The sequence below is a fragment of the Physeter macrocephalus genome, chromosome 3 (assembly GCF_002837175.3).
Source record: "Physeter macrocephalus isolate SW-GA chromosome 3, ASM283717v5, whole genome shotgun sequence".
Taxonomy (NCBI): Eukaryota; Metazoa; Chordata; class Mammalia; order Artiodactyla; family Physeteridae; genus Physeter; species Physeter macrocephalus.
This window is the reverse complement of record NC_041216.1, coordinates 1919100-1931823: the sequence shown is the minus strand read 5'-3', so window position 1 is coordinate 1931823 and position 12724 is coordinate 1919100. Positions and strand designations below refer to the sequence as shown.

At 38.3% G+C, this 12724-nt stretch overlaps 1 protein-coding gene across 1 annotated transcript in view; it reads left to right on the top strand.

Annotated features, from left to right (window-relative positions):
- CCDC30 (coiled-coil domain containing 30) overlaps positions 1-12724 on the top strand; it is a 168196-nt gene that overhangs the window by 99373 nt on the left and 56099 nt on the right. Inside the window, exon 14 of the mRNA XM_055082633.1 lies at positions 11939-12179. Coding sequence (XP_054938608.1) covers positions 11939-12179 — 241 coding nt within the window. The remainder of the gene's footprint in view (positions 1-11938; positions 12180-12724) is intronic.

Here is a 12724-nt window from a genome sequence, read left to right as displayed (position 1 = left end):
CAACAAAAAGAATAAAATACCTAGGAATAAACCTACCTAAGGAGACAAAAGACCTGTATGCAGAAAACTATAAGACGCTGATGAAAAAAATTAAAGATGATACCAACAGATAGAGAGATATACCATGTTCTTGGATTGGAAGAATCAACATTGTGAAAATGACTATACTACACAAAGCAATCTACAGATTCAATGCAATCTCTATGAAAGTACCAGTGGCATTTTTCACAGAACTAGAACAAAAAATTTTACAATTTGTATGGAAACACAAAAGACCCCGAATAGCCAAAGCAATCTTGAGAAGGAAAAACAGAGCTGGAGGAATCAGGCTCCCTGACTTCAGGCTATACTCCAAAGCTACAGTAATCAAGACAGTATGGTACTGGCACAAAAACAGAAATAAAAACAGAAATATAAATCAGTGGAACAGGATATAAACATATGGTCACCTTATTTTTGATAAAGGAGGCAAGAATATACAATGGAGAAAAGACAGCCTCTTCAATAAATGCTGCCGGGAAAACTGGACAGCTACATGTAAAAGAATGAATTTAGAACACTCCCTAACACCATACACAAAAATAAACTCAAAATGGGTTAAAGACCTAAATGTAAGGCCAGGCACTATAAAACTCCGAGAGGAAAACATAGGCAGAACACTCTATGACATAAATCACAGCAAGATCCTTTTTGATCCACCTCCTAGAGAAATGGAAATAAAAACAAAAATAAACAAATGCGACCTAATGAAACTTAAAGCTTTTGCATGGCAAATGAAACCATAAACAAGATGAAAAGACAACTCTTAGAATGGGAGAAAATATTTGCAAATGAAGCAACTGACAAAGGATTAATCTCCAAAATTTACAAGCAGCTCATGTAGCTCAATATCAAAAAAACAAACAACCCAATCCAAAAATGGGCAGAAGACCTAAATAGACATTTCTCCAAAGAAGATATACAGATTGCCAACAAACACATGAAAGAATGCTGAACATCATTAATCATTAGAGAAATGCAAATCAAAACTACAATGAGATATCATCTCACACCGGTCAGAATGGCCATCATCAAAAAATCTAGAAACAATAAATGCTGGAGAGGGTGTGGAGACAAGGGAACCCTCTTGCACTGTTGGTGGGAATGTAAATTGATACAGCCACTATGGAGAACAGTATGGAGGTTCCTTAAAAAACTAAAAATAGAACTACCATATGACCCAGCAATCCCACTATTGGGCATGTACACTGAGAAAACCATAATTCAAAAAGAGTCATGTACCCCAATGTTCACTGCAGCTCTATTTACAATAGCCAGGACATGGAAGCAACCTAAGTGTCCATCGACAGATGAATGGATAAAGAAGATATGGCACATATATCCAATGGAATGTTACTCAGCCATAAAAAGAAAGAAAATTGAGTTATTTGTAGTGAGGTGGATGTACCTAGAGTCTGTCATACGAGTGAAGTAAGTCAGAAGGAGAAAAACAAATACCATATTGCTAACACATATATATGAAATCTAAAGAAAAAAATGTTTATAAGGGCTTCCCTGGTGGCGCAGTGGTTGAGAGTCCACCTGCTGATGCAGGGGATGTGGGTTCGTGCCCCAGTCTGGGAAGATCCCACATGCCGCGGAGCGGCTAGGCCCGTGAGCCATGGCCGCTGAGCCTGCGCTTCCGGAGCCTGTGCTCCACAACAGGAGAGGCCACAACAGTGAGAGGCCCGCATACCACAAAAAAAAAAAAAAAAAAAAAAAAAGTTTATGAAGAACCTAAGGGCAGAACAAGAATAAAGACTCAGACATTGAGGCTGGACTTGAGGACATGGGGAGGGGGAAGGGTAAGCTGGGACAAAGTGAAAGAGTGGCATGGACTTATATATACCACCAAATGTAAAATAGGTAGTAAGAAGCAGCGCATAATGCAGGGAGATCAGCTCAGTACTTTGTGACCACCTAGAGGGGTGGGTTAGGGAGGGTGGGAGGGAGATGAAAGAGGGAGGAGATATGGGGATATATGTACATGTATAGCTGATTCACTTTTTTTAAAGCAGAAACTAACACACCATTGTAAAGCAATTATACTCCAATAAAGATGTTAAAAGACAAAAAACAAAAAAACCTCTGAATGGCTTCTTATTGCACTTAAAATCCAAACCTTTACCATGACCTCTAAGGCCCTCTGCAACTTGGCCTCTGCCTGCCTCTCCAATTTCATCACTGTACCATTGATGTACAATGTCTTATCATACAGTCTTTCAGATCCTCTAACCCTTCAAGCACTTTCCCTCTTTAGGAACTTTGTACTGAAAAGATCCCCCTGTCCAGAATGCTCCTCTGCTGGCTTTCCATGTGGCTAACTCCTTCCTACCTTTTCAGAGAGACAATCAGTAACTGCCACGTTAGGGAAAATCCTACATCCTGCTCTAGCATGTCACCTTGTTTAGAGGTGACTTATCATGATCTGTAATTATCTTGTTTACTTGTTTATTGTTTGTCCTCATATTCCTCCTCTGTGTGTTCTATGAGAGCATGGACCTGGCTGTCTTGGTCACCATGGAGTCCTTAGTGCATAGAACAGTGCTTGGCATATAAGTGATATTTGATAAATATTTCTTGAATTAATTAACATTTTTTTCCCTTTCCTCTCTGAAAACAGAGTTCTATCACTAGCCACTCTTCTGTTCTACTAGGCTTTAGTTTTAATTGTACCTTGTCCTTGTAGGTTATCAAAATGCCTTCACATTTTACTTCTTAAGATCCCAGAAATCTTATGAGTAGGGCAAGGCCACTTTACAAATGAAGAGACTGAGACTCTGAGGGATTTTGCCTTGTCAAACGTTGCATAAATAATAAGTGGAAGATCCAGGACGAGAACCCATGGCTTCTACTATTATAGTCTCTTTCTTGAATCTCTGTACAGGTTAAGACTGCCATGTATCTGGGTTACTAGAAAAGGAACGGAATAATGATGCTGCCTAGGCACCTCCTACTAGTTGAAGACTGGTGACAATTACAAAATTATAGAATGATATAAAAATAACAGAGGGGGTGAGTTTCAGTCAGAACTGGGTAAAGATTAAGAGCTACGTTAGAGGGGAGAAATTTGAGAGTCATGGTGGGTTCTCTAGTCCGTAAGGTGTAGGTATACTGACTGCAGGGCATGTTCTCAGTTCCATGTTATTTTTGGCTGGTAGTCTACTTTTGCCCATGCAACTTTTACATTATTATTATTATTATCATCATATAAAATTAATAATAAAGTAATACAGAGTCATATGTATTACTTTTAAAAATCTGTTCAGTTTGCCTTTGGTTTCTAAGTCACATTTTCTCTTATACCTTTTGAAAGGATAAAGCCTGTTCTTTTTGGATAGCGTTTATTTTAACGAATTTCATCCTAATATATTATGATCACTTGAAATTACTACATTCTAAAGTATTGCTAATTCTCCTTAATTAACTAATTTATGTGAATGCAGTTCATTTATCCAGACCATTAGTAAAGATGTAAATCCTGGGATGTAAATCCTGGGCATTAGCCCAGGATTATCCCCTGGAGAGCCCTGCTCATCATTCCCTCCAAGCCGAAGACTCACTGACTGCCCTGCTCTAAATATGGGTTTACAGGTACATCTCATTTACCCACCTAAGAGGAGAACCATTTAAACTTTAAATTATGGAAACATAATGAAGGCTACTTCTCTTCTCCTATGACTACATGGCCACTATGCAACTATAGGAGGAAATTATATTAGGTCTGGATAAATTTACTCTTTATAAAGTAATTCAGCCCTCTAATTGTGACAAATCAAGCACCTTCATAGATATTAAACTTACATGACCCGTTTATAGATTTTTCATTTTTTAAAGTAAACTTTTTATTTTTGATATAATTGTAGATTCACATGCAGTTATAAAAAATAATAGAGATCCCATGTATCATTTACTGGTTTTCCCCAATGGTAACCTCTTGTAAAACTGTAGTACAGTATCATAACCTGGATATTGACATGGAAACAGTCAAGATAAAGAACATTTCCATCACCACAAGGATTCCTCATGTTGCCCTTTTATAGTCACCCCCACTTCCTTCCCACTTCACCCCCTCCTTAACCCTTGGTGCTGTTCTATTCTAACTAGTCTATTCTCCATTTCTAAAAGTTTTTCATTTCAATGACGTTATATAAATGTATCCATACAATAAGTAACATTTTAGGGTTGACTTTTTTCACTTAACATAATTCTCTGGAGATTCATCTAGGTTATTATGAGTATCAGTAGTTGGATAATTTTCATTGCTGTATAGTGTTACATGGTATGTATATACCACAGGTTTTTTTAACCATTCATCCATTGAATGATACCTGGGTTATTTCCTGTTCTGGCTATTATGAATAAAGCTGCTGTAAATATTCAAGCTTTTATGTGAACATAATTATTCATTTCTCTGGGATAAATCCCCAGCAGTGCAATTTTGGGTAACCTGGTACTTGCATATTTAATTTTAATTTAATTTAATTTTAGTTAGTTGTGTTTTGTTTTTTTTTAAGAAATTGCCAAACTGTTTTCCAGAGTGACTATATCATTTTACTTTCCCACTAGCAGTGTATGAGTGATCCAGTTTCTCTGTATCCTCACTAGCATTTGGTGTTATCACTTTTATCTTTTGCCTATTTTCTAATTGGATTTGTTTTTTTAATGTTAAATGTTAATGTTTTTAATGTTAAATTTTGAGAGTTCTTTATAAAGTCTAGATACTTGTCCTTTGTCGGCTCTGTGACTTGCAAGTATTTTTCCCAGTCTATAGCTTGTCTTTTCATCCTCTTAACAAGGTTTTCTCAGAGCAAAAAAAAATGTAATTTTGATGAGGTATCATTTTTTCCTTTCATGGATCATACTTTTGATGTTAAATCTAAGAATTAGGGCTTCCCTGGTGGCGCAGTGGTTGAGAATCCGCCTGCCGATGCAGGGGACACGGGTTCGTGCCCCGGTCCGGGAAGATCCCACGTGCCGCGGAGCGGCTGGGCCCGTGAGCCATGGCCGCTGAGCCTGCGCGTCCGGAGCCCGGGAGAGGCCACAACAGTGAGAGGCCCGCGTACCACAAAAAAAACAAAAACAAAAACAAAAAAACAAAATAAATCTAAGAATTAGTTGCTCAACCTTAAATCTTGAATATTTTCTCCTATGTTTCATAGTTTTGCATTTAAGCCCATGATCTATTTTGAGTTAATTTTTGTATGCGGTATGAGACTTAGATAGGATTCTCTTTTTTTGCCTATAGATATTCAATTGTTTTAGCATCATTTCTTGAAAAGGCTGTCTTCCTTCCATTGAATTGCTTTTGAACCTTTGACAAAAATGAGTTAGGCATTGTGAGTTTCTGCTTCTGGGTTCTCTAATTCAATTCCATTGATCTATGTGTCTATCCACTAATATCATACAATCTTGACTGCTGTAGCTATATAATATAGTTTTAAAATTGGATAGACTGATTCCACTTTATTCTTTTTCAAAATTGTTTAGCTATCTAGTTCCTTTGCCTTTTCATATAATGTTAGAATAATCTTGTCTGTAGCTATAAAAAAATCTTGCTGGAATTTTGATACGAATTGTTTTAAATCTGTATATAAATTTAGGGAGAATTGACATATTTTCCTATGTAGAATCCTCCAATCCATGGACACAGTATGTCCTACATTTATTTAGATATTCTTTTATTTCTTTCACCAGCATATTATAGTTTTCAGCAGACAAGACCTATACATGTTTTGTTGATATACACCTAAGTACTTCATTTTTCTGAGCAATTATAAATGGTATTGTATTTTAAATTTCAGTGTCTATGTGTTCATTGCTAATATACAGAAATACAATTATTTATCTTGCATCCTGTGACCTTTCTGAACTTGCTTATTTGTTCTAGGCTCTTTTTTTTTTTTTAAAGGTTTCTTGGGATTTTCTACATAGACAATCATATCATCTGAAAATCATGCGATTTCAGATTCTTTCATCTTTTCCAATCTGTATGCCTTTTACTTCCTTTTTTGTCTAATTGCACTAGCTAGAACTTCCAGCAATATGTTGAATAAAACTAATGAATGTGAACATCTCTGTCTTGTTTCCAATCTTATCAGAAAGGCTTTCAGTTTTCACCATTAATACAATGTTAGCTGTTTGGTTTTTGTCAAATTGAAGAAGTTTCTCTCTATTTCTGTTTTTCTAAGGTTTTATCATAAATGAGTGTCACATTTTATCAAACGGTTTTTCAGTATCAACTGATATAGCTGATTTTCTATCTAGTTGTTCTATCAATTTTCGAGAGGGTTGTTGAAGTCTCTATAATTGTGGATTTGTCTATTTCTCCGTTCAGTTATTCAGTTTTTACTCCAAATACTTTACAGCTCAGTTGTTTGGTGCATACACATTTAGGATTGCTATGTCTTCTTGGTGAATTGACCCTTTTATCATTATATAATGTCCCTCTCTTTTTCTTTCTTTTAATTTTCTTATTTCTGAAGTCTACTTTATCAGATATTAATATAGATTCTTTTGCTTTCTTTTTATTAATATTTGCATGGGGCTTCCCTGGTGGCGCAGTGGTTGAGAGTCTGCCTGCCAATGCAGGGGAGACGGGTTCGTGCCCCGGTCCGGGAAGATCCCACGTGCCGCGGAGCGGCTGGGCCCGTGAGCCATGGCCGCTGAGCCTGCACGTCCGGAGCCTGTGCTCCGCAACGGGAGAGGCCACAGCAGTGAGAGGCCCGCATAACGCAAAAAAAAAAAAAAAAAAAAAAAAAAAATTTGCATGATATGTCTTTTTCATCCTTTTGCCTTCAACCTGCTTATATTATTATATTTGAAATGAGTTTTTATAAACGGCATGTAGTTAGGTCTTGTTTTTTAATCCACTCTGCCAATCTCTGTCTTTTGATTGGTGTGTTTGGCCAAATTACCATTCATGTAATTATTGGTATATTAGAACTTGTTTGCTATTTTTAAAATATTTATTTATTTGGCTGCATTGGGTCTTAGTTGCAGCATGCGGGATCATTGTTGCAGCATGTGGGATCTTTCGTTGCAGCGCGTGGGCTTCTCTCTACTTGTGGTGTGTAGACTATAGAGCTTGTGGGCTCAATAGCCCCGCAGCATATGGGATCTTAGTTCCCCAACCAGGGATCGCACCTGCATCCTCTGCATTGGAAAGTGGATTCTTAACCACTGGACCACCAGGGAAGTCCCAGTTTGCTATTTTTTCATTTTTGATTTTCTATTTGTTCTCTCTGTTATTTGCATCTGTTTTCTACCTTCCTGTGGGTTATATGAACACTTTCTAATAATTCCATTTTGATTCTTCTATAATGTTTTTGAGTGTGCTTCTTTTTATAGCTTTACAGTGGTTGCTCTAGGTATTCCTTTTTTTTTTTTTTTTTGGCAGTACGCGGGCCTCTCACTGTTGTGGCTTCTCCCATTGCAGAGCACAGGCTCCAGACGTGCAGGCTCAGTGGCCATGGCTCACGGGCCTAGCCGCTCCACAGCATGTGGGATCTTCCCGGACCAGGGCACGAACCTGTGTCCCCTGCATCAGCAGGCAGACTCTCAACCACTGCGCCACCAAGGAAGCCCTAGGTATTACTTTTTACACACACACACACACACACACACACACACACACACACACACATTTTACTAGTTTGAATGAAATGTAGAAACCTTACCTCCCTTTATGTCCCTTTACCCTCCCCAATTTATAATACAGTTTGTCTTAAAATTTTTCTCTACACACATTTAGAACCACATCAAACAGTACTATATTTTTGCTTCAACCATCATACAGAATATAAGAAACTCAAAAGAAGAAGAAAAATGTATTTATCCAGATTTTTACTCTTTCTGTCCTTCCTTTCTGATGTTCCAGTATGCCTCCTTTTATCATTTCCTATGTGTATAGAGAATTTCCTTTAGCCATTCTTTTAGAGTAGTTCTGCTAGTGGCAGATTCTCTTGATTTTTCTTCATCTGTGAACATCTTGATTTCCTCTTCATTCCTGAAGAATATTTTCACAGGGTATAGGACTCTGGGTTGACAGTTCTTTTCTTTCAGCATATGAAAAATGTTATGCCACTTCCTTCTGATCTCTGTAGTTTCTGATGAGAAGTCAGCTGTCATCTGAATTGTTTTTCCCTTTCTGTAAGGTAGTGTTTTTCTCTTGTTGCTTTCAAGGTTTTTTTATTTGTCTTTAGTTTTCAGAAATTTTACTGTGATGTTTTTTGGTATGGTTTTCTTTACCATGTTTGGAGCTCACTCAGCTTCTTGAATCTGTATGTTTATGTCTTTCGGGAAGGTTGTAGCCATTATTTCTTCATGTAGTTTTTCTGTCCTGCCTATTCTCCTTTCCTTCCCGGATCCAATAACAAAAGCATTAGATCTTTTATTATAGCCCCACAGTTCCCAGAGGCACTGGTTTTTTGTTTTTTGTTTTTTTGTTTTTTCCTTTTTCCCCAGTCTATTTTCTCTCTGTTTTTCAGATTGGGTAATTTCTATTCTTCTGTCTTCAGGCTCACTGATTCTTTTCTCAGTCCCCTCCATTCTGCTATAGATTCTATCCATTGAGTTTTTAAATTCTGGTTATTGTATTTTTCAATTCTAAAATTTCCATTTGGTTCTTTCTTTTATCTTCTATTTCTTTGCTGAGACTTTCTAGTTCTGAGATTTTCTATTTTTTCATTTGTTTCAGATGTGTTCATAATTGCTCATTGAATTATTTTTATGATGTCTGATTTCAAATATTTGTTAAATCTGTCATCATGGTTTTGTCATCTATTGTTGCCTTTTCTCATTCAAGTTGAGATTCCTGGTTCTCGGTATGATGAGTAATTTTAGATTGAAATCTGAATATCTGGGGTATTATGTTTTGAAACTCTAGGTCTTGTTTTAACCTTCTATTTAGCTGGCTTCTTGTGATACCACTCTGGCAGGGTATGTGGATGGGGGTGCTGTCTACCCCAGATTGGGGTAGAAGTCCAGGTTCCCCACTCAGCATCCATGGACACCCAAGGAAAGAGGGGCTCCTCATTACTGCTGGCCATGGTGGGAGTTCCTACTCCCCACTAGGTCTCTGCTTGGACTGCTCTGACTGTGATGGTGAAGGATGCCTTGTTACTGCTCTCTACTTGGCCTCCATGATATCATGAGCAGGGCAGTGGTAAAAGTCCTGACTCTCCACTAGGCCTTCTCTGAAACTACCCCAGTAAAGAGAAGGGTATCTCCTTACTGCCAGGTGGGGGTGGAAGTCCAGACTCCCCATGCCTGGTACTGCCTGGCAGGGATGAAAGTCCCTCCTCCCCACTGGCCTCTGACAGTACTCTCAGCAGGGGAGTTGTGCCTCATTATACCTGGTGAAGGTGGAAGAATGAGCTCCCAGCTTGACCTTTGCTGACATGAGTGGGGTGGAACCACAGTTTTTTCTATGGCGTTTGGCTGGAATAAAGTGGGTAATGTCTGAAAGTTTTCTTTCTTGCTTGGTTGTCCTTTTCTTGGTCCTCTGTATAAAGTCAAAAGCCTTTTGTCTATGCTTCTTGGTGTTGTCTAGGTTGCCAGCTTCTTCAGCTTTAAGTCTAGGATATATGAGGCTACAAGAAAACCTAGGAAACCCACAACCATGTCATTCTTCAGGTCCTGAGTTACCTAGCTGATCTGACTTCTTTCTACCTTTCAGAGTCTTCTTATGTTTGTTTTATATATAATGTCCAGGGTTTTTAGTTGTACTTGGTAGGAGAAATAGGGAAAGGTATGTCTACTTTATCTTCCCGAATGCAGAAGTCAGTTTTCCCATTTAAAAAAAATAATAGGTGTATGTTTGCATTTTCCCAGTCTTCCAAGTATATCTAGCTTCCATTGGGAGTAGGAAAAGGAAAAGAGTTTATGGAGGATGGAAAGAACCATTATTTTATCAGAAATTTATTTTTAAAGCATTTTACTTTTTATCTCATGTCTTTAATCATTTAAATATATTACCTCTAAAAAACTGCTGAGTTCAAAGTAAAATATTTAATTCTTTTTTATACAGTGTTAAAGGAATTTTAAAAGGGATAAAACTCCATAGACACAATTTTTCCTGTGTTCCTTTCCAGTTTTTTCTGTATTTACATTTCCCATAGTATGTGTTATGTTTATACACATATATATACGTATATATTATTTATTGTTCCACCATCTTACTTTAATAAGTATTTAATGTTGTTGTATAGTCTTCATACCACTTTCAAGTTGGTTTATCTTTAATCCTCTTAGCCATTTCTCTGACTCCATTTAATCTCTATTTTGAATACCATGGTTCTGAGCATTATTATACAATCAGCTTTTTTCTTCTTGTCAGTTATTTTATTTCAGTAAATTCAATGGTATGCAATTATTCAGTCAAAAGATCTGAACAGGGGCTTCCCTGGTGGCGCAGTGGTTAAGAGTCCGCCTGCTGATGCAGGGGACGCAGGTTCGTGCCCTGATCTGGGAAGAACCCACATGCCTCAGAGCGGCTAGGCCCATGAGACATGGCTCACGGGAGAGGCCACAACAGTGAGAGGCCCACGTACCGCAAAAAAAAAAAGAAAAAAAAAAAAATCTGAACACTTTTATGGCTCTTCATCCGTATTGCCAAACTGCCTTCTTGAAGAATTTGAGCACCAACTATAATTTGTGAAGCATCCTGTGCTAGGCCCCACAGTACCTGAAACAAATGTAAGATTAAGGGAATAAAAATAAAATAAGCATACTTGTGTTCACTCTACTTTTCATTCATACTCTCTAACCGTGAAAGGTACATTCCCTCCCCTTGGCGTCTATGGCTCACAGCCTTTTAGTTTTCCTCCTCCCTAGCTGGCTTCTGAGCCTCCTCTTCAGGCCTCTTCCCTCTGCTTGTTCCTCACAAGTCTTTAGGCTTCTGTCCAGAATGATCCTCCTCGTCTTACTTTCCCTCTTCTCCCTGGCTCATCTTATCTAATCCCAAGGTTTCTGCTCACATTCCTCTGTATCTGTGTCTTCACCCCAGGCATGTCTCCAGTCTACGCCTATATTCCCCCTTCTTGGGCTACCATCCACTTGCCCATTTGCCCCAGTCAGAAATCCAGGTGTCACTCATTATTCGTTTTTCTCCCTCACCTGCCACATCCAGTAAATGACAGATCCTATCAATATTGTCTTCTAAATATCTCTAGAATCCATTCCTCCTTTCCATCCCCACCATCCTATTCTAGTCACCGTTGTTTAGTACGCAGATCACAACAATCTCTCAACTGGTTTCCCTGCCACACAAATTACAAATGATGTTTCTAAAGCCCACTCTCTCTTTTGCCTCTGGGCTTTTACCTATCTTGTTAAGTCATCCAACAACCCACCCTCCAACATATACACACACAAGCAAGTATGCACACATCACTACCTTTACATTTGCCTAGCTTGTGCGTACTCATCCATCAGGCCTCAGATTACTTACTACTAACTTAATATAATCACTTGTTAACTTATCCTTATTTCTCACTAAATTGTAAGCTCCTTAGGGACAGGGATGATGTCCTATTGTAGCCCTAGTGCCTGCCAAAGTGCCTGGTGCTTATTGAGTGATTTTTTAAAAATCTTTATAAGCTGTATCTGCCCAATGCCATACTAAAAGTTGAAAAAGTGAAAAACTCACTTAAACTGGTTGTTTGTCTATACCTGTAGACAAAAATCTATGATGGGTCATTTCCCTGAATATGAGTAAAAAAGATATGACTCATTTGTTTTTAAAGTTTATTTCCAAGAATAAGATAACTGCTCAGCTATAGAATTCAAGTTGAAAATCTTGCTCACAGCACTTTCTTTACTGGTAGATATTTTCCCTCCATACTCTGCTATTATAATGAGCATTTTGATAGTCTTTTGTTATTATATTTATGCTAAGTCCTGAATTAGGAGAAAGTAAGCAGAAGGAAATTCCAGAGGAGGCAGTAAAGGAGGGCACTTTTCCAAGAGAGGGACAGGAGGAGGACTCACGGCAGAACCAAGATATGAAAGGTGAAGAACAGCAATTGACCTTGAAGCCTGAGGAAGTCGTGAGGCTCAGAGAAGAGCTGAGCTGTATGAATCAGAGCCTCCTTCAGTCTCAGAGCTCTGGGGATAGCTCAGATGACAGTAGCGTCCAGGTAGGTGTTAAAAACACGTGGTCTGACTGGCTCCATTTCCTCTGATCAGCTGTGGATAGAGGCTTAATTTTTATATCACTATTAACGTATATTTGTTGAGCAATATCATAAACATGGCCCAAATGTTAATAAAGTAGCAACCAAAATCTCAGCTAAGCCCATCACTTGATATATTTTATTATAAAGTGTTCTTAGGCTTCTTCTAGGCTCAGCAGGAAGGAATGCTGATTGATTGTCAGGGTCTGCCCTGGGCAGGTGGGATAGAGAATGGCAGGATTTGTGCCACATTTTCTGTTCCTGGTACCTAGCCTCAATATACAAAATACATTGTTTGGGGGGGAAAAGGCCACAGACTTGGAATTGTTTTAAATATGGCTATTGCTATTTACTAGAAATCTGCCTGCAGGAGAAATAAAAGGAGTGCCTACACCTCAGTCCTGTTACCTCAATTTTATTGGTTCCCTCTTGTACAAATTAAGATTTCCCTACACGCACTTTTCTAGGAATTATTTTGAGATCCATAGAGGGAGGCTTTGTACTCATAT